General features: G+C 43.9%; 1 protein-coding gene across 4 annotated transcripts in view; it reads right to left on the reverse strand.

Annotated features, from left to right (window-relative positions):
• Positions 1 to 25,990, reverse strand: part of DEPTOR (DEP domain containing MTOR interacting protein) — a 53,450-nt gene that overhangs the window by 13,097 nt on the left and 14,363 nt on the right. For 3 of the 4 annotated variants that reach the window (XM_035124824.2, XM_035124825.2, XM_035124823.2), the window contains exons 5-7: positions 16,683 to 16,861; positions 4,848 to 5,033; positions 3,494 to 3,628 (exon numbers count right to left, since the gene is read on the reverse strand). In XM_035124824.2, coding sequence (XP_034980715.1) covers positions 3,494 to 3,628; positions 4,848 to 5,033; positions 16,683 to 16,861 — 500 coding nt within the window. The remainder of the gene's footprint in view (positions 1 to 3,493; positions 3,629 to 4,847; positions 5,034 to 16,682; positions 16,862 to 25,990) is intronic. The other variant, XM_035124826.2, reaches the window with a different exon arrangement.

Consider the following 25,990-nt stretch of genomic DNA (forward strand, 5'->3'; position numbering starts at 1 on the left):
GTCAGAATCAAGCACACACTTCCAGAGTTAATGCTAAATACAGTGGTACCTCGGGTTACAGACGCTTCAGGTTATAGACTCTGCTAACCCAGAAATAGTTAAAAACTTTGCTTCATGATGAGAACAGAAATCGCGCGGCAGCGGGAGGCCCCATTAGCTAAAGTGGTACCTCAGGTTAAGAACACTTTCAGGTTAAGAATGGACCTCCAGAACGAATTACCGTATACTGTATACTCGAGTATAAGTCGACCCGAATATATGCCGAGGCACATAATTTTACCCCAAAAAACTGGGAAAACTTATTGACTGGAGTATAAACCGGTTCACCACACCACAAACCGGCGCAGGAGGAAGGAGCAGCCTGAAAGGGCTGCTTTCAGGCTGCTTGTTCCTCCTCTGCCACCGACAGCGGCAAAGGCAGAGGAGGAGTAAGGAGCAGCCCAAAAGGGCTCCTTTTGGGCCAGTTGTCCGCCGCCGCCTCTGCCGCTTGCAAGAGCAGGCATAGGAGCCACGGTTGGGAGAGGCACAGCGCAGTGCAGCACCTCTCCCAACTGCAGCTCCTGTGCCTGCCCTTGCGAGAGGCGGTCGGCGGGGGGCAGACCAGTGGTGAGAAAGGGCTCCTTCCGGGCCGCTCTTCCCTTTGCCACCGCCGCCCACCTCATTCGAGTATAAGCCGAGGGGGCCTTTTTTCAGCATAAAAAATGTGCTGGAAAAGTCGGCTTATACTTGAGTATATACGGTAAGTTCTTAACCCGAGCTACCACTGTACATTATTTCTGGTAAATGAGCCTCCTCAGCTGCTAGAGGGCTGTGGCGTTTTGTGTCCTGGGCTTTTTAGACTCGTCTACCCATGTACTATTTGGAACCAAAGGGGCACATGGGTTGTCAGATGCAAAATCTGTTGGCGTTATTTTCAGCTCTCTTACCTATCTATCTATTTGCGCAAAGTTGTTTTCCCTCAATTCATCACTTGCAATCTAATCTTTGGATCTAAAATGAATGCTGCACCCTTGTTTCTTGGCACAAGGGTGGATAGTAGTGAGCAATAAAGGAACGACTGCCTACTGCTAAATAAATAATACGTGCTTTTGTGTTCCTTTTAGGTGCACTTCCCCACCACAAGATATAAAACAGCAGAGCATCGCTGACAGGTATACAGTTTCTGATTTTTGCTCACTTTTCAGAGGCCGGCATGTTCACTCCCACACTTAACTGTGCAGCCAGGAAGTGCCCTGATTCTAAAGAACGCAGATAAATAAATTTTAAATAGAACTGCGACGAGGGGGAAAGGAGAGGGAATTGCACCATTAATCATGAGTGGCAACACAAGCGCTGTCCTATAGTTGCCGAAGATACTCCTGCTCCGTCTTGTACACAATTCTATCCCTGCTCACTTGAGTTGGAGCCCTCTTCACAGGTTAATGCCTTTGCAGAGCTACTGAAATCATCTTCAGAACACGCCGAGTATATTTATACATAACCGAAGGGAAGACTGAAGTGAGAAAGGAGAGCATGAGAATTCCCTCTGACATTCAGCTCTCCCTTTGAAGCAGATAACAGTGTGGACAGGAAAATGCATATTTCTTTACCGCCCTCATCCACCTTTTAATGTCAGTCGGAAGAGCACAAAGGGGGGATGTTTCATCTTTCTAGAGGCACAGGAAATGACTTAGAAAGAAAACAAGCTCGGAAGCTGACGGTTTTCATCTTATCATAGAGGGGCTTGCTGAAAATGAACCAATGGCTGAAGTATTCCTAATTCATCTTAGCAAACAGCATGATCACATCATTGCTATCCCCTTTCCTGGGCCAACCTGATTCATTAACAGCTTGAATAAAGTAAATGTCTTCACATGCCGGCCACTGCTGTCATTGTTCTCTCTGCATAATGTAGAAGAATGACAGATTGATCTATAAACTGTTGCTAAGCGGGTCAAAAAACTTAGATTATCAGCCGATTTAGGGGGTGGGGGTGTGAAAGTGCTCGGTCGAGCAGCTGGTGTCATATGCCTAAGCTGACAAGGTGCACAATTCCCTTCCGCGTTTACTTTTAGCCGGCTACTGAATTCTGGCTATACAGTGATACCTCTACTTACGAATAACTCTACTTAAGAATGTTTCTACTTACGAACGGAGCTCCGTCCGCCATCTTGGATGCGTTTTAGATAGGATTTTTTCTACTTACGAATTTTTAGATAGGGTTGCTTCAACTTACAATTTTTTTCGACTTACGAATGTGCGTTCGGAATGCATTAAATTCGTAAGTAGAGGTACCACTGTATTAGGTCTAAGGAATACACAAATATTCCAACCCCCCTTTTTTTAAAGAGAACTGGCCTGATTTATTTACGTATAAAATTTAGAAACCGCTTAATATAAAAAGAAATCTCTGAGCAGTTTACATAACAGGTAATTTGGAGGAAAGGGGAGGAAATTCTACAAAGCGCAACAACAATCAAACCAAAGCTTTTTAAAACTTGGAATAAAAATGGAATAAAAGTATACGCCGTTGATTAAAACCTGACTCATGCACAGAAAAGCTTAAGAATTAGGAATCAGAGTCCAGGAAAACTTGGACAGCTTTGGAGAGGTCTGTTGCTAGACTAGACCAATTCAGATTAACCTTAGAAGACGAACACTCTCACATGTTAAACTCCCGTATATTCAAACATAGCCTATTAGAACTCAGATCTAGCCTTTCCTTAGTTTTCAATGTACATTAAAATTTATTTATTTATTAAGATGAGGGAACATGCAAACTCTTAGTCCTCCCCTCCTTAAATGTAAATTGGTTACGCCATATACACATTGTACCTGCTCTGGCGTGCTCTGGTTCATGGGGTCACGAAGAGTCGGACACGACTAAACGACTGAACAACAACCACCTTTAAAGCACATTCAAAGCACGTTATTTCCCTCAAAGAATTCTGGGCACTGTAGTTTACCCCTCAGAGTGTTACAGTTGCCAGCAACCCATAAGAAACAATGGTGCCCAGAATTCTTTTGAGGGAAATAATGTGCTTTGAAAGGGTATTTGGTTTTGCAAAGACATGCCCCTTCATTAAAAACAAATACACTCCTGCTATCTCAAAGCTAAATTGCCTGGATGTCTTCTAGGGGGTAAAGTATATGTGGATTTAAATGCATATCTGCATTTATAATGCAGTTTACAAAAATACTAATAGTGGCTGCTGGGGATAGGCAATTGCAGCAAGCTAATGGCAGAGCGTTTAATCCTTTCTTCCCCCTGCTATGGTCCCAAAGAAAATCATTCCTCAAAAGCTGCTATTTGCATTGGGAGGAAAGCTAAGAGCAGCTAGTGTCATCCAGACGCTTTCACAGTGATTCCAATTATCATATCAGCAGTTGCTGTTTCTGGTTTGTTTTGTTTTGAAAGCATGCACGTGAAATGCGAAAGTGCATCTAAAAAAGTGCGTCGTGTCTAACTTGGCTCCAACATTCGCCAATGCAAACAAGTCTTAGCGATCCTTACCAGATTTGGGGTTGCACAGAACGGGAGGACTGCCGCTGAGCGTTGGGCTGCTGCTGAAGTACCCACTGCTGCCACAGCTACTCATACTGCTCCGTCTCACTGCTGAGACAATCTTTATCTCTTTGGTGGGGCTCACTTTCCCATGCAGAGGAGGAGGAGGAAGGGAAATAGGCAGGAGGACATAAATTAATTTCTCTCTCTCTTACAATTCTTTTTACCACCATTCATAACTTCAGAAGTTTCTAGTGCAGGTATCCCCAAACTCGGCCCTCCAGATGTTTTGGGACTACAATTCCCATAATCCCTGACCAATGGTCCTGTTAGCTAGGGATGATGGGAGTTGTAGTCCCAAAACATCTGGAGGGCTGAGTTTGGGGATGCCTCTTCTAGTGCATCTTGTCACCTTCAATAGTTCCATCACTTTGATGACGAACTGCTCATTTAGTACAATGGCGCTTTTCAAAACAAATATGCAAAGCCTTTTGGGTGGGGTTTTTTTTTGGGATGGCCATTTCACCTGTATATTGTTATATCAGAAATGCCACTGCTCTGATTTTATATCTGGTGGTCACCTAAATTTCTAAAACTTGTGTTGCCCATTCATGAACAGCTACATCTTAGAAAGATTTAGTGTACTTCCATACACAAGTGGTTTGGGTTTTTTTTTTTTTGCTCCAGGCTGCAATGCCGTATGAACCCAATAGGACTTACCGGTACTTTTGGCTAGGTATGTATAGGATTGTGAAATGCGTCAGTTGCACAATATAAAACCTAAACTGGCCAGAATGCTCGCTCACATTACTAACGTTTTTCTTCTGCTTTCTCTTCTAAATTAAGAAAAGATTTATGCTTTCATAAATAGCACAAAAGAGGATCAACTTCAATATGGGAAGCTGCCGCCTTGTACTAGATTGTTTACAGGGCATCTGCCTGTAATGATCGAAACCTTCTCCTCCCATACTTCCCCTTTTCAGCTTCTGGGTTTTTTCCAGGGCACAGAAAACCCAACTTTTAGGGGAAAAAATGGAACAGCTGAACAATTTCCTCAGGGATAGATGACCTAGCACACAGATAATCCAAGGTGGGAATGATTTGCATAGATTAAAGTGATAGAGTTCTCCTCTCTAGAACTCTATCACTTTAACATTTCATCTTCAAATAGCATTTAATGCATACTCTTCACTCCCCTCAAAGCAGTCTGCAAATGCTCAGGGGCACTTTTATGTCACACATTCCAAGTTCTGTGAGTGAGCTGCAGTGAATCTTGTTGAATCTTGGTTGAAAATACTATACAAATGGATAAGCTACTATTTTTTCCTATTAATACCTTCTTTCTGCCTCGGGACTCAAATACCTGAGAGGAAACTGGTGTGCCTTTTATTGTCATGGTTCTGCTTTCGTAGACAAAAAGGACTGTCATGACTCTCCGGCATCAAGCGGGACTTCTCAGCGAGCAGCTCCATCAATCTCCTCCTCCGGCGGAAATTCATTCGGAACTGGAACAGCAGATTGCTGTCTATAAAATGGTGTTTGTTGCACACTGGGAAGGAAAGAAGGTGAGAGGGAGAGAGAAGTGGAAAGGCGTTTTTAGTGGGATAGAGAACGCAGAATGTGTCGGGAATAAAGGAACAATGCTTTCAATAAGCTACTTGAAGTGGGGTGGAGAGGTTATTGGCAAAAATGGGAAGACGCAAGCAGATCAGGATGAACGCAAGAGAAACACTTATTATTGTACAGGTGCCACACAAAGAAATCAGAATGGATGCTCAGTGAAGACCAGATATAATATAACCCCCATGTAAGCTTTGTGCAAGGAAAGGATGAATGCTTAATAAACAGGAGAGGCCACAGATTCTAATTTCATTGCTCTCTGTAGAGTCTTCCAAGCCTTATATTAGAACTTACCCATTTGGAGTGGGGATTTTTTTTAAAAAAAACCTGTTATGGATCTATCAAGAGGAGCCAAGACTTGAACTGGGTGTTTTTTGGTTTGCATACTAATGCCTTTGTCGACCATTGGAGGCCATATAGAATGAACAGAGGAAAGATTATTATTGTTTGTCTTCAGGCTACAAAGTGGGCTCCATCCAAGGGCGTACCCACCATGCGGCAAGTTAGGGCAGCTGCCCTACTCTAGAAGCAGGGCTGGTGGGCAGAGGCGGAGCACAGCCCGGCGGAGCGCGAGTTCGCCATTCCCGCCGCACCGCGCCGCACCCTCCCTCCAGCTCCCCGGCGCGCCCTCAGGCAAGGCCAAGCGCGGCGGGGAACCAGGGAGCGCGGCGCGGTGGGCGGGAACGCCGAACTCGCGCTGGGCTGGGCTCCGCCTCTGCCCACCAGCCCTGCTGCTAGGGAGGGGCACAGCCCGGCGGAGCGCGAGTTCGCCGTTCCTGCCCGCCGCGCTGCGCCCTCCCTCCAGCTCCCCGTCGCGCCCTCTGGCAAGGCCAAGCGCAGCGGGGAACCAGAGAGCGCGGCGCGGCGGGCAGGAACGCTGAACTCGCGCTCCGCTGGGCTGGGCTCCGCCTCCGCCCACCAGCCCTGCTGCTAGGGAGGGGCACAGCCCAGCGGAGCGCGAGTTCGCTGTTCCCGTCCACTTTGTGGCCCCTCCCCTTCCGTGCCTTGGCCCCTCCCCTTGCCCCCCCCTAGTTTTGATCCTGGGTACGCCCATGGCTCCATCCCCCAGAGAACAGATTGAGTCTCTATGTACTGAGGTGCCTATAAATATTTCCAGATAAGTGTTAGTGAAAACTATCTAACTCACCACCTTCCTATCTCCCACTCCATTTAGACAGATGCTTTCCTTTTGAGCTTGGCCCAGCCAACCTGAGTTTTGGACTTCCCATTCTGCATGATGCTCTGAATGTCTGGCTCCTGGGACTCCTAGGTAATACACCAGTCTCTGCTCCTGTACACACTCAAGAGTATGTCTCTGCGCTAACAGGACCACAAAACCTGGTGTTTATTATTTAGATCAGGCTTGATAAGTCAGGACAGGTTTTGCTATATTACATTTTCAACATGCACTCTCTCAACAGAAACATCAGTTCATTCTCACTCCTTCCCCTTAAGGCAGCAAGAGCTACTTACAATCAGCTGTGTTTCCTACCTGCTGTTATAACTTCTGGAAAGGTCTATGCCAGGTTTGAGAATATGTTTGGTGCCAAGACGGACTGAATTTATACCCCGTCCTTCCTCTCCAAGTTGCCCTGGGCAGCAATGATCTCTTTACCTTTTGCAAAATTTTACACAACATGCTTTGCTGTTGAAAAAGAATGCCAGGCTCAACTCCGTGCCCAGAAATAGCTGCAGTATAAAAAATGCATCTACATTATTATTGCAGCAGTAATTGTCCAGAACCACTAGTTCATAAAAGCTGCAGTCCCCGAATACCTTAGGCAACAGGAAGGATAAACTTCCATTTCCTGAAAGCATTGCAATTAATAATGGAGATAAATGTGTTGGACATTTGCCTATGAGCAAATGATGGACTTGAAGAAAGAATACAGAGTGGGGTTCATTTCTACTGCAAGGGATGTCCTAAACTGCTGAATATTGAGACTCATGTGAATGCTAACCACCCTAGATGAATTTTGTGTCTAAAGATACCTGTTCCTCACTTCTCATTGGGTAAATGAACACTGAGAGTCACATTTAGGTTACTGTCAGCATTCACATCTGTATTTTGGGGGGACATCTGTGTGTGATGTTGATTTTTCAAATAGATGTTTTGTAAACAATATTGCAAAATGCTATGCAAAATAAAACATTTCATAAACAAAAGCATGAAAAGCAGATAGAAATCAAAGGTAATGACTAAAAAATGTTCATAAGAATGTACCTTACCACATAGTAATTCTATAATGTATCCTGAACATCCACAATTCACCAAATTTTGGACATCAACTATAACATCAACATTAAATATATAATTTTGAATACTACCTTTTTGGTACTTTCACAGTGAATCATTATCCAGAGTATATTTTCATTCTTATGAAGTTACTGAATTGAATGTAGAAACATCGCCTACCATTCCGTCACACCACTCCATTTTAAAAAGACTCTATGGCTATGCTCACACATGCTCTTTGCTTGATGACTCAAACATTGAGTGGTGACTTGCAAGCGTAGAAGAGCTATCAAATCAAATCTTAAGAATAAAGGTGTTGTTTAACTCTAAACAACACTGCTTGAAGGAGATAGTCAACATGGTAAACTGCAACTCCTTCTTGTGTTAAATTTTTTTTTAGTGATTCGTTTAAGATGGTCTGATGTTTCCTCAAATTTCTGATGCTGACATAAAAGATTAGAATTCAAGTGTTTCTGTCCTGCTTAGAAAAGTGGAATAAGCCAAGTACTGTACTGGCCGGACATTGGTTAGCCACCATTTCACTTATGCAAATCATAGCTTGTGCCATCAGAGCAATGAATTCATGCAAACTCATGTCTTCTTCGTGGAAGACAGCTCCCATCCTTCACTACTCTACAGCTCCAATACTACAGATGATTAGGCCATTCACATGCTCTCAGACTCAAACTGATGGGTCACTACTGGTTGTCTGAAGCACCCTTCAGACTATGGAGGGTGGGGACTAGATACCAAAAAAAGTTACCCAACTATAAGGACATATACTAACATGGTTCTTAAAGCTGGAGCATTATTGGAACAGTGGAATCATGCAGTCCAGTCTAGGTGTAGATTTTTCATGATTAACCACATGGCATCTCCTTCCATGAAACTGATTCATAAAGTCTAAAGCTGCCCCTAAGAGCATGACCACACGGCAACTTCCTATAACCTCAATTTTTTATGTAGCATGACACTAGAAGAGAGAAAAAAAGCAGGTCACATGCAGTGTGGCATTTATGTACGGCATGCTTCCATGTGGATTGTGATGCTGATACCCCAACCCCGCACTGGCTGAACTAGCAATGGGGGTAACAGCACATCTAAAGCTATCTTCTTGGACAATTGAGATGGTATGGAAGTTAAGGAAGACAAAGATTGGAGCTGCCAAGATTTCATTATTCCAAGTGCTGACAAAAAGACAAATTGCTGCGCTCCCTGTCATTCGCTTCTTCAACTGCCGCTTGCAATTATTGTTATTAAAGAGATTCCAATAAGCTACAGTCACTCCATCTCAGCCTGCTTTATTTCAGCTTTCTGGTTTATTTCACTGGCAACTTTATTGGCTTGTCACACCAGGTGTGCTTTCCAATTCCCCCCAGGCCTTCATTAAGCTGAATAGTTTTAAAATTAAAATTGCAGAGGACGTTACATTTCGTAGCAATTCATTTCCTGGTTCCTAGATTCTAATTACACCATGGATGGTGTCTGACTTCATTATGCAGAAAGCAGGTGATCTCATGGTTTTAAATATATGCAGTGATAACTGTGGGGTGAGAAACAGAGCTTTAGCACTGTAAGTGAAAACCAAACTCAGTGGTAGAGAACATAAGGCTAGCTGTCTCCTAAGTCTGATTCCCCCCACCCACCACGTACACTGAATATCCACTTTCGCCAACTACATTATTTTCAAGCTTGGCCCAGCTCACAAAGAAAATATCTGAACAAAGTCCACTTTATTTTCCTACATTCAGTTCCAAGAATCTTCCAAGAACTGAATGAAAAAGATTGTGAAGAAATCACTGTCATTATGGAAAACACCACAGATTTCCAAACCATTAACTCCTCATCTTTTGAACATTTGGTGCATGAATCTTCTATAAATGCTTTAGGATAGTGACCAATTCTTTTTTAAAAATAAAATAAAATACTAATTTCTTTTGCATATGCAAAATCCTGGAAGAGGTGTTTTTCTGCCCTGCCCATATTTCTTAGAGATTCATGACCTGATATTCATGTTAAATGTGCACTTTTCATCTCTGCATAACCCAGGTGTGTCACACACTGCCCCACTAAGTACAATAGCAGAAGGGCTTCCCTTCCTATTCCCCCCCCCCCAGTGGAGAATAAATGTTGTTGTTGTTTAGTCATTTAGTCGTGTCTGACTCTTCGTGACCCTATGGACCAGAGCACACCAGGCACTCCTGTCTTCCACTGCCTCCCGCAGTTTGGTTAGACTCATGTTCGTAGTTTCGAGAACACTGTCCAACCATCTCATCCTCTGTCGTCCCCTTCTCCTAGTGCCCTCAATCTTTCCCAACATCAGGGTCTTTTCCAAGGATTCTTCTCTTCTCATGAGGTGGCCAAAGTATTGGAGCCTCAGCTTCACGATCTGTCCTTCCAGTGAGCACTCAGGGCTGATTTCCTTCAGAATGGATAGGTTTGATCTTCTTGTAGTCCATAGGACTCTCAAGAGTCTCCTCCAGCACCTTCTTTATATCAGTGTTTCTCAACCAGTGTGCCTCCAGATGTTTTGGGACTACAACTCCCATCATCCCTAGCTAGCAAGACCAGTGGTCAGGAATGATGGGAGTTGTAGTCCCAAAACATCTGGAGGCACACTGGTTGAGAAACACTGCTTTATATAATATAACCTTCTTTATGGTCCAGCTCTCACTTCCATACATCACTACTGGGAAAACCATAGCTTTAACTGTACAGACCTTTGTTGGCAAGGTGATGTCCCTGCTTTTTAAGTTACTCTCTAGGTTTGTCATTGCTTTTCTCCCAAGAAGCAGGAATCTTTTAATTTTGTGACTGCTGTCCCAAGCTAAACACAGTCAGAGCAGTGCTGTGACACAATTGTTGGTAGCTTCGAGAATTGTTGTTTGCACGGCATAGCTCATAGCTTCTCTGAGTTATTCAAGCCCCTTCGCCATGACAAGACAGTGATCCATGAAGGAGGGAGAATTAATACCGCAAGACAAAACCTAAGATATTGCAGAGAACTTTCCCCGCATTCCTTCCAAAGGCTTTTTGGTCTTCAGAGCTAATCTGGCATCTGTAAATGTGCTTTAATGGTAGCAACAATTCAAAACATCTACCCTGACATTAAAAACCCAGACGTTCAGTTACTGGTGTTCATCTATCTTTCTATCCAAGCCAATTCCCAATATTATATCCCACTCTCCTAACATTTCATCATGTTTTACTGGGCTCAAGAAAGGAGAATTTTGGTTGTTCCAGGGAGTTGGACTTAAACCAATGGGTTCAAATTACAAGAAAAGGGATCTAGACGAAACATTAGGAAGAGCTTTCTGAAGATATGAGTGGTTCAGCAACGGAATGGACCACCTTGGAAGGTGGTGGACTATTCTTTGTTTGATTATTTTAAGTAGAGAGTGAATAGCCATCTATCATCTATGCTTTGGTAGTAAAGGTAAAGGATCCCTGGATAGTTAAGTCCAGCCAAAGGCTATGGGGTTGTGGTGCTCATCTCACTTTCAGGCCGAGGGAGCCGGCGTTTGCCGAACTTCCTGTAGAGGCAGGAAGTTATAATAGATTACTTTTGAGGAACCTTCCAATTCTATGACAGAGGACAGTTTGATCTCTAAAGGCAAGGAACAGTTTGTCCCAATTGCAACTGTGTCTATAGATGCTTTTACTTTTGCCATCCATTCCACCATGGGAGAGAGAGGGCCTGTACCACTCCTCTCCCTTCTGAAGGTAGCTGAAATATTAGGGGAAGGGGCACTGCTACCCAGCCTCAATGAAGGTGACAGATCTTTAGCTAGTCTATATTTCTAAAAAGCTCATGCAACATTCTATAACAGTCTAGGGTCACACCAAGATATAAATCTCAGGGTGGGGTTATATGCAGCTGTCAGCATGAGACAGCAGCTACACCTCACCTGGAGAACTGTGTCCAGTTCTGGGCACCACAGTTCAAGAAGGATACTGACAAGCTGGAACGTGCCCAGAAGAGGGCAACCAAAATGGTCAAAGGCCTGGAAACGATGCCTTATGAGAAACGGCTTAGGGAGCTGGGTATGTTTAGCCTGGAGAAGAGAAGAGAAGGTTAAGGGCCATGTTCAAATATATAAAAGGATGTCATATAGAGGAGGGAGAAAGGTTGTTTTCTGCTGCTCCAGAGAAGCGGACACGGAGCAACGGATTCAAACTACTGTACAAGAGAAAAGATTCCACCTAAACATCAGGAAGAACTTCCTGACAGTAAGAGCTGTTCGGCAGTGGAATTTGCTACCAAGGAGTGTGGTGGAGTCTCCTTCTTTGGAGGTCTTTAAGCAGAGGCTTGACAGGCATATGTCAAGAATGCTTTGATGGTGTTTCCTGCTTGGCAGGGGGTTGGACTGGGTGTCCCTTGTGGTCTCTTCCAGCTCTATGATTCTATGAATGGCTTTGATGGGCCAGCTAAACCAGGTGAGGGCAGCCAATGGGTCTCAAACCTTCCGTGAGTTAGAGACTTCCCCTGCATGCAAAGAAAGGCTCTAGCGCATTGAGTGGACAAGACCAATAGTGGGTCCAATGGTCAAGAAGGAAGTTTCTGCATGGGCTGCAGAGGGAAGTGAGGAGTAGGTGGGGCTCATCAACCTGGGAGAAGGGAAACTCTGGTCCTAAACCTCTGCTGCCTTGAAGGAGATATTTGGGAGAAGAAAAGGCTAAGGCGTGAAACCCTACACAAATCCAGAGTCCCTAAGACCATTGCATGTTTCCTTCCAACAATTCCTGCAGCCAAGCTCTGCATGAAGTCTTTAAGTACATGCTATGCATACATCTCAAGTTTACCAAATTGGGAAAGACCAGGACCAACTTAAGGCACAGAGCATTGCCAGAAGTTCAAGAGGAAACAGAATGTTCTGGTTAGAGAGGCAGCTGGTGTAACATAGTGGTTAACCTAGAACAGGGGTTCCCAACAAAATTTTCTCGAGGACCCCTCATCGAGCCGCTATTGTGACAAGGACCCCCATTAATTCCTAATACTAAAATTAAAAAGTGAGAGCCAAATTAAGAGTCTTTTTATATTTTATATTTATACGTTTTTTACAGTTACAACAGAGTACTCCATCAGTATACAGTTAGTTTTAATTTTCAGTTCTTAATGAGATGAGTTAAATCTGTCCTTTGAGTCCATTATTTCTGAAATATTAGGTTCCAAACTTGAAACTTTCACTCTGAAATCCGACCGCATGTCGAGCCGATTCCTATATTTGTTTTTTATGAAACACATGGAAGAAAATGCTTGCTCACACCGATATGTGGTTGCAAATGGAAGGATCTTTTTCATTGCCTTATCTCCAAGTTTCTTGTAGTCCTTGCGGCATACAGCAGAACTACTGCCTCTATCTAATTCTAGTTTTGCGCTAGACTCTGCTCATGCAGGAAGCGGCCAAAACAAAAAATCTGTTATCATACGAAATATATTTAATATATTTTTTTATTCTAATAGGATCTTGAGGACCCCTCTGGCATAGCTCGCGGACCCCTGGGGGTCCCCGGACCACCTGTTGGGAACCACTGACCTAGAATTCTGGTTGGAACTTTGTCTCTGCCATCAACTCCACAGATGTCTGTCCCCTCAGTCTCACCCACAGCTGCCAAGTTTTCCCTTTTCTCGCAAGGAAGCCTATTCAGCATAAGGGAAAATCCCTTTAAAAAAGGGATAACTTGGCAGCTATGGTCTCACCTACTATACCTGCAAAACTGGGATAATAGTACTGCAAGGGTTGTTGTAAAGGTAATTACAAAGTAATGCACATGAAATGCTTTACACACTCAAAAGTGTTCTGGAAACACAAAACATTTATTATTATTCAGACAGGGATTTAGATACGAAAGCTCTTGCCTCAATGCTAGGATTTGAACTAAAGATGACAGTCCAGGCCCTTTTCTATGACAGTAAATTAACTAGAGAAGGAAACTGCATGTCATTATTCTTTGTGCTTATTCAGCAATAAGGGTAGTCGAGTTCTATTATAAACTGTGACAGCAGTTTATAAAGACAACCAATGAAGCACAAAGGTATTTTATCCTACACTCAATCGTCAGCCAAATATCTCATTCAGCTCTTGCCAGGCTACAGCAGAATGCCAATTAGTGTTAATTGAAACTGTATTGACAATGCTGACATATAAGTCACAAAGAATGGCTTGGTCCTTGGAGAGCAGAGGAAACTTGCCAACGGATCCATGGTATTTACTTGCAAACTGAGCAGACTCTATAAAGATTGCAGTAAACAGACAACGGAGTGAAAGGCAGGCAGCTGTTGTTATTTCAAAGTTAGCTTGCAATTTGGAAACAGGATGGGGGGAGGTGAGAAGGGAAGATTTCTAATTTTTTAGCTATGGTAGTTTCAGTATAAGTACAGATGCAGTCAAAACAGATGTTATTTTTGTTTGCTACAGCTAAAATCCATAATCATTCCATCTCAGCTGAGTGTAACCAATATTGTTTCTAACTCGGGCGAAACACAATGAAATCTATAGAAACTAAGTCTTTAAACCAAATCTCCTACTGGCAAAGTATTATAAATACAGAGCTTAGCCTCTCTGGGCTTTAATCAGATTTTACACCAGTCCTTTTCATCCTAAGTTCTTGGAAAGTCAATAAGAACACTCCATTTCTAACATTAAACAGGAGCAAGGGAGTTGCAAACATTTCCTCTAGCTGCAATTCCAACGTGTTTCAGTTCCCCAGGGGAAATCATACAATGGACTTTCCTTGGAGCTGTGGCTGTAGGGGTTGCCATGATGAAATCCTGCACTTCAGAATTTACCACTACACCATTCCATTGCACTGTGCTTGGTGGTGCTCAGGAACTGAAAACAAGCAACTTCCTCCCACTGGCAACCATAATTTTTTTGGGGGGGTGCAAAAGTTGCTTTGCTTTTTGGGGGGGAGTGCCCCAAAGCTGCTGCACTTTGGGGGGGGGGAAGAGAACAGAAATAAATGACAAATAATACCTTCACTGGAACTAACACACAGCACCGACATAGTCTGCCAAAGTGCCAAAAAAACCAGCACAGAATGGGTTAAAAAACGAACGCTGTTACACCCAATCATCGTCTGCCAAAGCGCCAGAAAAAACAGCACAGAAAGGGTTAAAAAACAATCTCTGGCTACCAGCAGCAACAACAAAAAAGGATCCGGGTTTTAACAGCGGAGGCAAGCTGTAGGATGAGTGGGAGAACAAATGGGGGGGGGGACAACAACAACAGCGCGAATGGGCTGATGGGGCGCGTACCAGCAGTGAGGGCTCCGCGTGTCACGTCTGACACGCGTGTCATAGGTTCGCCATCACTGCTCTAGTCCAACCCCCTGCAATGCAGAAATCTTTTGCCCGACGTGGGGCTCGAGCCCACAACCCCCTGAGATTAAGAGTCTCATGCTCTATTAGCTGAGCTATCTTGTCCATGAGATAGCAACCCTGTGAAAGGAAAGAAGCACCCAGCCTGTCTTTGTGTATTCATTCCATCACAAACCATAGCAAAACTTGAAAGCCTTGCTATCACCTCATTCACTTGCTACGCCAACAAGGGTCTGCCAACACACTGGCATGCCAGCAGTTGATATTATCGCTCCTGCTCTAGCGGGGCGAGTATTGGAGCTGTGTTCAATTCCCCTTCCTAATCCACTATACTACTGGTGCAAGGCCAGGCACAATTCCCTCACTTTCTTCCAGGAAGAGGTGAAGGGCTGGAGTTTGTCTGTGCATTGAAGTGCTTTGAAGGCAATTTAGAGGAGAGAGAGAGAGGCTCAACATCGTTGTAGGTCTGGTTTGTAGATCCCTGGAACTGTACCATTCTGAGTGGAAGAGACAGTTTCACTGCTGTGTAAAGGCTCTGGGTGATATTCAACTATGTTTTGCTCAAGAGTAGGCCCACTGAAATCAATAAGCCCAACTAAGCCAGGTCCATTCATTTCAGTAGGTCTGAGTGAAACCTAACTGAACATCAGTCACATACTCTCCCCCACCCCCCGCAAAAGCTCTGGTGCAAGTTCTTAACAAAGTTGGCAGGAGGTTCTGCAGAATCCAGATAGAATGAGGAGAATCTACTATCTAGAGAGAAAGCTAGTAAAAGTGGTGCTGTGATACTTTCTTTTTAAAAAAGATGGACAGCCTGCCTGAAGCAGATGGGGGACTAAAGGGGCCAAGGCTGATGGCTGAACCAGTATACAATGTAAGATGTGTCTGTCTGTGATGTGGCAGATTAAGAACCTGCAGTGGCTTCTCTCCCTCCCTCCCTCTCTCTCCCTCCCTCTCTTTCCATTATCTTATCTTCACCCTGTTCTACTTCTCCCTTTTATCTCCCAGTCCTTACCTATAGCATGTTCTTGCCACTTCAGAGGCCAAGGGAGTATACTTTACTTGTGTTCTGTGCCCTTAGCAGCTGGCATCCTATAAATTACTCTCTGGCAGCAAGATTAATTGAACAACTATGATGTAAGCCGGCGAAAAGTCATTCATTGTGTTATTTCCAGCCCAAGTTGAAGAGCAGTAAGATTAAAAAACCAAGTGAAAACCCTCAGAGCCAGTTGTAATTCAATCACTTTGAGGGTTGGCATTGCCAAGGGACAACAAGATTGCTACAAATAAATACAGGACAATAAGAAAGGATGATGTGGCCCAAGTCCTACACTACCCAACTCTCCTCTGAAAATTACTTTCTGCTGGCAACAACCAGGCAGAATTGGACTTAAGATGTAACTAACTTTTGCTGGATTGTACTCTCACAGTTTGCAGCTTTGAAAATCAACTGGACATAAAAGATGGGCTTGCCCAGCTTCAGCCGAAATTTAGAAAAAGGAAAACCTTGCTGTGTTCTGAGCTGGTAATGTGTACACAGCCCAAGTCCTATGCCGTTGTTTTAAATTGGACTCAAGTCACAGCTAACTTTTCCAACTTTGGGCTCTCACAGTTGGCAGCTTGTCCTGAACTCTGAATCACTGGTTTTCCAAAAGGAGGAGAAACCACCCCAATCAAACCCTTCTTGGGTACAGATGAAAAAAGAAAGAAGGATATACTTCTCTCAGAAGAAGAAATATAAGCTGCTCAATAGGACATGGGTCAAAATGACCCATCTAAAGATGCCAGTCTACACAAATTGTGACCCACCAAGCTGGCCACTAACCACTAAGTATAGTTACTAATATAACTTTGTGTTTTGCTACCAGTCTGGGATTGCAAAAGTGAGGAGCATTCACAATATATATATGCCCACCACTTAAAAATATGTAGGGTTAAGCAGTCCATGTTAAAACATGCAACCACCTTATGAGGTCCTTCGCACCTAGACAGAGCTTGCTAAAGCAAGGGACACTTCTCACCATGCTGTATAATTCCGTGCTCCAGCAGCCTGCGACCAAGTTGTTCAGCGTCAGGCCTTGTGGTGGCCTCTCCTTCCTGGATCAACCAGTCAATCAGCTGAGATGCCATGAAAGTGCGTTCATATTTTATCCCTTCCTCTTCCCTGGCTTGTAAAAGTGCATTTTCGGTATTCATCAGCCTGCGACGAGAGAAGGGAGGGAGAGGAAACGCACGCACATGAAGGTTAAACTGCAGAAATGTGTTCAAGGTTCTAATTCCACCCTCGTCCAGGTTTACCCAAGGGTGGAGCAAGGACATTGCAAGTAATGCAAGTGGTTGCTTCCAGTTGGGAGCATTAAGAAAGCAGCACACATAGATCAGGGCATGCTTTGTATGCAAAAGGTCCTGCATACAATCAACAGCATCTGAGCATCTAATGAAACAAGGATGGTTTCCCCCCCCCCCCAAACACAGCTCCCAGTTCTTCCTTGTAAGGGCCCGTCATCATCCATATCAAAGCGTTTATCTGCTTTGCATTCGAAAGCTTCCAGGGTCAATCCCCAGCATCTCCCTGTAGGGCTAAGAAAGACGCCAGTGCTCTGCAAAATTCATACAGGTGATCTGCAGCATGTTGGTGGTTGAAGACATGAGACAGCACATCCATCACATTAAACAGTCGGTCTCTAACTGTATTGCTACAGTCTCCTTAAAAATGTTCCTCTTAACTGCCTTGCAGGTTTGATAAATCAGGCTTATCTACCCAACATCCTTATGAAATATATGGCCAGGAACTTAGTGGAGAAAGCCTGCAGCATATTAATCCCACAGTGAAAGCTAAAATTAGACCTATGTCGGTTGTTTCAGTGGGGTGGGGTGGGAACTGATGGTTGCTAACCAAGTAATAGGTCAATGAACTCATCTGAAACTTCGTGTTACGTGAACTGTAGAATAAGTTCACTTGTTCCTTCTTCTGAGTTCTTCCTGGCCTACAACGTGAAATAACAGACTTGCACCATTCGCATTTGACAATTTTCCAGATTCCTTTCAGGTTCACGAATGGCTAAACAGAAGTACTTCTTCTGTTTGTGAAAGGGAGGAAATCCTGTGAATGAAACAAGCTCTGCTGTAGGCATTTTTTTTATAATTCTAATGGTACCAAGTGTTTTAATTTTAATAGAATTTACCAGGAGAAAATGAAGCTTGAGCTAAAATATTTCCCCGACAGCATCAATAAAAAGCGAATCAGATACAGTAATCATTTGACAGCCCCTTTCCGTTCAAATGCAAGACGTTAGTTCTTGACTGCTGATACAGAATAATAGAAATGGTATGGACAACATTTTAGAGATGATACCTTCGATCACATCCTGTTCTCTCTAACTTAAAGAGATTCCCCCAAAGCCAATAAACATTAAGTTAAGGCTTTTTCTAAGCAGCTCTTATACTGGTTTTGTAGACTCTCTGAGTGGGAATTCTTTGTTAATATTTCTTTGACGAGTCTATAAATAACATGCCCGGCTGCTTGGTGTGGTCAGGAAGAACAAAAGAGATGCTAATGGCCGCAATGGACAGGCACATGAAAGGAATCTGGAAAATTGCCAAGAGGGGATTGTTGGTGGTAGCAGGGAATTTGCAGGACTTCCACATCAGGAATCCAGAAGAGATCAGCTAAAAAGCAAGAACAAAGACTCTGGAACTCCAGACCTATGCTGGTTTTATGCCACTTTAACCACCATGACTTCTTCCGAAAAATTGTTCATGGGCTTGCTAGACAACTAGACAACTTGTAGACAAATGTCAGGGGATTGTTGCGGCTACTCCCGAGTAAACACACCCAAGTCTGTTCTTTCTTTAACGGTTTTATTGTGCATAGTATTTACAGTGCAGAGATAGCAGAAAACATGACCTCCTAGTCACTCGCAGAATCCGGCAATGGCGCCCTTCTGCTCCAGGGCCAGCATAATAGCTTGGGCACCCCGAAACGCCGCCCTCTAACCTTGCGTTTGGGCGCGCGCCTCAATTCAGGCGCCAGAAGCAGCTGTGCTTCCTCTCCTACTTGTTGGCTGGAGTGGTGCAGGGGCTCTGATACATCGCTGAGCTGTGCCTCCTCCACTCCGCTCCCATCCTCATTTCCTCCCCCTGACCCACTGCTGCTGCTCTCGCTGGGCGAAGTGCTGGTCAGGATGATGGGGGGAGGCTCCCTGTAGGTAGGTCCCCTAACACCAGAAAACTTCAAATGAAATGGGAATGATTGTTGAAGCTGTTTAAGAGCTCGTCCACAATTTTTGCTTGTCCCAAGCCTAGAAAGACAGGTCCGGGAGGTTTTCCGCTTGCCCCATGCTTTCTAGGCATGGATCCGAATCGTTTTTTCGCCCCTTTCCCCTGAGAAACCTGTCTACCGACGAATCAGAACAAACATCCAACTGCAGAAAAAATTGTTGTTCTGATACAGCTGTAACCAGTGGCTTTTCCCAGGGGAAAGTGGCAGAACAAGCAGAAGTGTGGACAAATGCTACATCTGTAGCAGGGATTTACCCTAACAGTCCTGACCAGTATACATATACAGTGGAACCTCGGTTTACGAACACTTCGGTTTACGAATTTTCGGTTTACGAACGCCACGGACCCATCTGGAACGGATTAATCCACTTTCCATTACTTTCAATGGGAAAGTTCGCTTCAGTTTATGAACGCTTCAGTTTATGAACAGACTTCCGGAACCAATTACACCCATGCTTCGGGTTAAGTACGCTTCAGGTTGAGTACTCCGCGGACCCGTCTGAAACGGATTAATCCACTTTCCATTCCTTTCAATGGGAAAGTTCGCTTCAGTTTATGAACGCTTCAGTTTAAGTACTCCGCGGACCGTCTGGAACAGATTAATCCACTTTCCATTACTTTCAATGGGAAAGTTCGCTTCACTTTATGAACGCTTCAGTTTATGAACAGACTTCCGGAACCAATTGTGTCCATAAACCGAGGTACCACTGTAAGTACAGTGGTACCTCGGTTTTCGAACAGCTTAATTCACGAACAACTTGGAACCCGAACGCTGCAAAACCGGAAGTAGGTGTTCTGGTTTACAAACTTTTTTCGGAAGCCAAACATGCTCTGTTTTGAGTCCCCCTGTGTTCCCTGTTGCGCTGCTAATTTGCGTCCCCCCCGTTGTAATTCAAACCTTCCATTTCCCATTGCAGTGTTCTAAGGTGATATTTGGAGCTTAGATTAGGTGCTTTTGTTTTTGCTATTTATTTTGCATTTTTTGTTTTGAGGCTTTTTCAGTTAATTTGCTTTTGTGACTGTATGGATCCCAGGTCAGCTACTGATTGATTGATTGATTGATTGTGTGGCTGCGGAAATGGATAAAAGCCCCCCATCCAAACAATGACCACCATCAGTGCAGGTAAGAAAGAAAATTATTTTTCATTTTTATCATCTACAATACTGTTTTATTTTATAGTACAGTACATTGATTATTGCTTTCATTTTATGGATCAATGGTCTCGTTAGATAGTAAAATTCATGTTAAATTGCTGTTTTTGGGGTTGTTTTTAAAAGTCTGGAACGGATTAATCTGTTTTTCATTACTTTCTATGGGAAAGCGTGGCTTGGTTTTGGAATGCTTTGGTTTTGGAACAGACTTCTGGAACGGATTAAGTTTGAGAACCAAGGTACCACTGTAGGGCATTATTTTGGCAGATCAGATAAGGCAGACATCCCCAAACTTCGGCCCTCCAGATGTTTTGGACTACAATTCCCATCATCCCTGGCCACTGGTCCTCTTAGCTAGGGATCATGGGAGTTGTAGGCCAAAACATCTGGAGGGCCGCAGTTTGGGGATGCCTGAGATAAGGGATATATCCCCACAGGACACTTCTGCAGTCATGACCGTTGTGAGCTCCAAAGGCCACATGGGACCTGTGAAACCACATCAATGAAATGCCAAAGTTGGTGACGAGGAATAGCTCAAGCCTGTTGTGTTGCAACACTAGAGAGATGCTTATCAAAACAAACCTGATAAACCACAGACATGAAAATATTTATTTCTCATATCAGTGTAATAGTTAAATCACCATACGCACGGGGCAGAAATCTTCAGAGAGCCAGTTTATACAGCCACTAGAATCAAACCTTCTTGTGGACTGCACCAGTTTCATCTGCATGTAGTGGCGGCAGCATATTTCATAGAATCAGAGAATTGTTGCGTTAGAAGGGACCCAAATAGTAATCTAGTCCAACCCCCTATATTTGAGTGGACATAGCATTTGGTCTGTATCAGTTCTGAGTACCTAGAGTAATATAAATTTGTTCAACGAGGAAGGTTTCGTTCAAAACCTAAGGAAATTCGTTATAGGCTAGGAATCCACATATACAGTACATTAAAAAAAATATCTCAGCAATGAAATGCAAAACTGAAGATGCAATCCCTCGTAACGCAAACTTGCTGGTTTCATGCCCATTTGAGTGGAAACAGTGAGATACTGGATTTTATATACTGTAATCCTGGAAGTTTAATATCAAAAACATACCTATAAGTATCGCTAGAAAGATTACAGCAGAAAGAATAAATAATTGATCTGAAACTGAACCTCAGAAATGTCTGAGGTTATTTTGGGGAGGAAAAAAATCCAATCCTTCCTTCCAATAAAAACATAAGTTCTCATTTCTTGGGATTGCTTCTTATTAACTTTCGGTCTATGAGATGCAATGGGAATGGTTCCTTTTAATTTAGTCCTCAAAACAGGGGCTAGAAAAAATGGATAATCCAAACATAAATGAATGGCAATATTTTTAAGGAATCTGCTGATGGGGGAAATTTTGAGCAAAACAGAAGTCGTGTTTTTGACCTATAAAGTATCATATAGTATGACTCCCCTCCTACACGGGGGGGGGGGGAGAGGGAGAGAGGGAGAGAGCCTCCTAAAATATATTGTGTGTCTTGGTTTTAATATGCTTAACCAAAGGATGCTTATATTTTTCTGGACATAAATTAGTTTAGCTTTATTCATTAATGTAAATCTTGCCACTTTTGAGCCCCTATGTGCATCACAGCGGATTTTAGGGGATTGGTTTCATTTGGTGAAAAGGCTCTGCATCCTGAAATGGAGCCCAAATGGTCCAAAAGGCTTTCAGCAGCTACACTCCCCCTATGCCTGCCATGTTGTTATTTGGGGGTGGTAAGGCCTCCCTACAACCAGCTACCTTCCCCCTATGGATGTGACCCTGCTCGCTATCTGATTTTGTAACCTCAAGATTCCCCGTTCTCCTTCTTACTCCATCAGCAGGAGGAAGCTGGGGGTCTGATAATTACACCTTTCAACAGTCCCTGTTCTTGAGAGCAGGGGAGAAGCTAAACTGAGGCCAGAAACCTAGCACAATCAACTGTGATTTGAAACCCCTCTACTGAGCAAATCTAGTTAGCTTGCTTGCATCATGTATCCAGGTTGTTTACCTTGTGTAATTCATGTACCTCACACACAGACACAAACTCTCGGAAGCTACGCATCTGCATGCAATGATAGCTAATGCCTCCTTAATTTTTGGCAGGGACAAAATGTTCTGGGTTTTAGTAAAGGGGAGGAAAAACAAGGATATTGCCAGGGGGCAAACTGGAGAGTGATGTGTAAATCCAATAAACATTATCAAAAGCTATCTTGTTTTGGCTGTGTTTTATCCACACAGGGGACACATCCAAGTAGTGGACAAAGAGTTTAAACAGAGTTTAATTTTTAGCTATTCAAGCATGCATGGTCTCGCCATGGTAACAGGAAATAAAAAAGCAAGGTGCAACGGGGAGATTTGTTGTCCAGACACAAGCCCACTGTGCAAATGAGCCCTGTAATTAACATTGGTATAAATATGCCCATCATGGTGAAAACATAAATGTGTGTGTCTATCAAACTATAAACAATGTTAAACACATCCCATTGGTGTTCAGAGCAACAGCGGTTTTGGGATGTTGGCTCTCACTGAAAGTGAAAGAAGGAAAGGCTTCAGTTCCCCCTCTGCACCTGTCTTGATCTTGATGATGAACAGACCACCTAACAGGTTCTATAAGCAGTTTTAAGAGATAGGTGCAATGTTAGAACACACACACACTCTTTTATGTTTAGCTTTGCAGGGGTGGGTGGGTAGGGAGGGCTTCCATTTGTAAGGCTGCACGGGCATTGTGTTGTGCTTGGTGCAAAGACAGACCTGTTGCATTTCCCATGGGAACACTTGCAAGTGTCAGTACGGGGCAGGGAGGGGGGCAGCTTTGCCCTTACCGCTAAACGGGGCCCCCAAAAGCAGTGCTTTTCATCTCACATTTCATGCACATAGGGGTGAATGGCAAGAAATCACTTATTTTGTAGGAAGTCAAGGAGTATACACTTGGAGACCATCAGTGTATGTTTCAGTACTGCACAAAACTGTTCCCACCCCTCAGTGATCCCAATAATTAAAAATCAAGCAATAATTAAAAATCAATGCTTTGATGGTGTTTCCTGCTTGGCAGGGGGTTGGACTGGATGGCCCTTGTGGTCTCTTCCAACTCTATGATTCTAAGCAGATCCCATCTCCATTCTGGTTTTAATTTTTGGCCATTCTAGAGCAGGCGTGGGAAACCTTCTTGTTATGAAGCACTAGGTAAAGGTAAAGGGACCCCCCTGACCATTAGGTCCAGTCGTGACCGACTCTGGAGTTGCGCGCTCATCTCGCATTATTGGCCGAGGGAGCCGGCGTATAGCTTCCAGGTCATGTGGCAAGCATGACAAAGCCGCTTCTGGCAAACCAGAGCAGCACATGGAAACGCCGTTTACCTTCTCGCTGTAGCGGTTCCTATTTATCTACTTGCCTTTTGACGTGCTTTCGAACTGCTAGGTTGGCAGGAGCTGGGACCAAGCAACGGGAGCTCACCCCGTCACAGGGATTCGAACCGCCAACCTTCTGATCAGCAAGCCCTAGGCTCAGTGGTTTAACCCACAGCGCCACCAGGGTCCCTATGAAGAACTACTGACCCACATTAAAAGTTTGTTTGGGGGGGTCACATCCAGTGGTGGGGAGTGGCATTAATGGGTGCTGACTGCATAGCTCACACAAACCTGAACTGAACTGACCACTTGCAAGGGCCTGCATGAAATTAGGCTGAAAGCCACATTCAGCCACAGCTCTAACGTATAGCAGGAGACACACAGGATTTTTGTATGTTAAACAGTTCTCCTTTGTCTCCCTTGACAACGTGATTGCAGGTACCCTGACAAAGTGGATTTAAAAGTGCTGTTAGTAAGCAGATTTTGTACAGTCTCAGGTGATTAAAAACAGCATCACGGGAATCTTTCAAATGGAAAAGCATGTTAAGTCATCCTGTCTGCTTCCCCTTTAAACACACAGTTATTCCCTAATGACTGTTTCATCCAATGTAGACTTTAAAGCCTCACATCACCAGATAGGACATAGAACAACAACCCAAAGAAAGCTGACTGCCACAAAAACAGAGAATGTAATGACTACACATGGGTGTATAACTTGCACCTGGGTAGTTTGCAGTCCTGGGGGGGGGGGGGTCCTGTGTGGAAAGGGAATAAACTAACTGAAACAGAAAATTATATTAAAGTCACACACTATCACAGTATTTACTGGCACTCAAAGACTAAACCTGCACTGGTTTTTCCACTATTTTATTATTATTTACTCTAGTTTTAAAATGCCTATACAGTGGTACCTCGGTTTACGAACTTAATCCGTTCCAGAAGTCCGTTCTTAAACCGAAACCGTTCTTAAACCGAGGTGCACTTTCCCTAATGAGGCCTCCCGCCGCCGGTGCGTTTCTGTTCTTAAACTGAGGTAAAGTTCTCAAGCTGGGAAACTACTTCCGGTTTTGCAGAGTTCGTAAACCGAATCATTTGTAAACAGGACTGCCCTTCAAAAAAGAAAGACCACAGGGCAGTTTACAACATATGCAGGGCCGGCCCTACGTGCAGGCTGGGTGGCTCGCGGCACCATGGCGCCGGCCCGCCAGGCGGGTGCCGCGAGCTGCGCCCACCCGCTGGCCGGCTGGTCTGCCGCGCAGCTGCGCCCACGGCAACCGTGCTGCGCCTGCCTGCCCACCCGCCCTGCAGCAGTGCCTGTGGCAGCCGCGCTGGGAAACGGGGCGGGAGGGCGCCGGAGGGATCCGGCACACCACAGCGCCAGGGGCGCTTAAGACGGCCCTGAACATATGCACGGTTGTAGGTTCGATCTCCTTTTTTAAAAGGAGCATAGGAAAAACCTCTTACTTAGACCTTGGGATACCAGTAAGTGGACTAGACAAATCAGTGGTTGGACTCAGTTAATTCACATTGAAACAAATATTCGTTTATTTAAATATTAGTTACTATTAGTTTATTGAATATGAATTCAATATTAGTTCATCTAAATGAAATTAATGCTAGCATAACATGTGTGCATTTATTCTGAGCGCAGAAAACATGTTTCCTTGCTGTAGAATTTGGCTTGTCTTAAAACCTATGGAGAACACACAGGCCTTCCTTTACATTAAAAATTTCTGTGGTCGCCATGCACTATTTAGAACACTGTTATTTGAAGTAAGTGGGGAAGGGAGAATCTGAAGGATCTCTCTGCCTTTTAGCACTGGGGCAGAGAGCATATTTCCCATCTCTTTTACGCTGAGTTCCAAGTTGGAACATCTAACTTTAACCACAGCCATTAATCCTTGCAATTTCCCTCTGTTTATGAAAACATTCTTCTATGGCATTTGGGCAGTGTATTGAAAACACAGCATGTCCTTCCATTTGCTGCGACATTTGAAAAGCAAGGGAAATTTGTTTCACTGGCTACTGCAAACAAACGGAACGAGAAGACAAACACAAAAAGAAAGAAGGGAAATTTAAAACAAAAAACAGAAAGCACATCAATCCTGCTTGGACTGAGGAACCATTATCACAGTTTCCTTGTGCTCTTTTTATTATATTATTCATTGAATTTATATATCACCCTATACCTGCAGGTCTCAGGGCAGTTCACAGAGTAAAATCAGAACATAAAACCACAAAATACATAATCAAAATGAAAACAAAATAAAAACAACAGCAACCCTACTCTTCTGTCTGCCTCACACATATATGCAAAAAGTCACTACCCTTCTCGGTGTTTTACTAGCCCACTTAATTGTTTACCATCTGTTGTGCGTCAACTACCTGAAAGAACAGAAACCACCTGAAAAATACAGCCAGTGTCAGGGACACGCCCAGCAGAGAGGAATCTCCAGAGGAAGAGGAATTGGCTGCACCTGAGTCCCCAAGACGTGGCGTATATCCGGCCTTGGGAGGGGTCAGAAGCTAGTCGAGTA

This window comes from Zootoca vivipara, chromosome 8 (genome assembly GCF_963506605.1).
Source record: "Zootoca vivipara chromosome 8, rZooViv1.1, whole genome shotgun sequence".
In the NCBI taxonomy this organism is placed as follows: domain Eukaryota; kingdom Metazoa; phylum Chordata; class Lepidosauria; order Squamata; family Lacertidae; genus Zootoca; species Zootoca vivipara.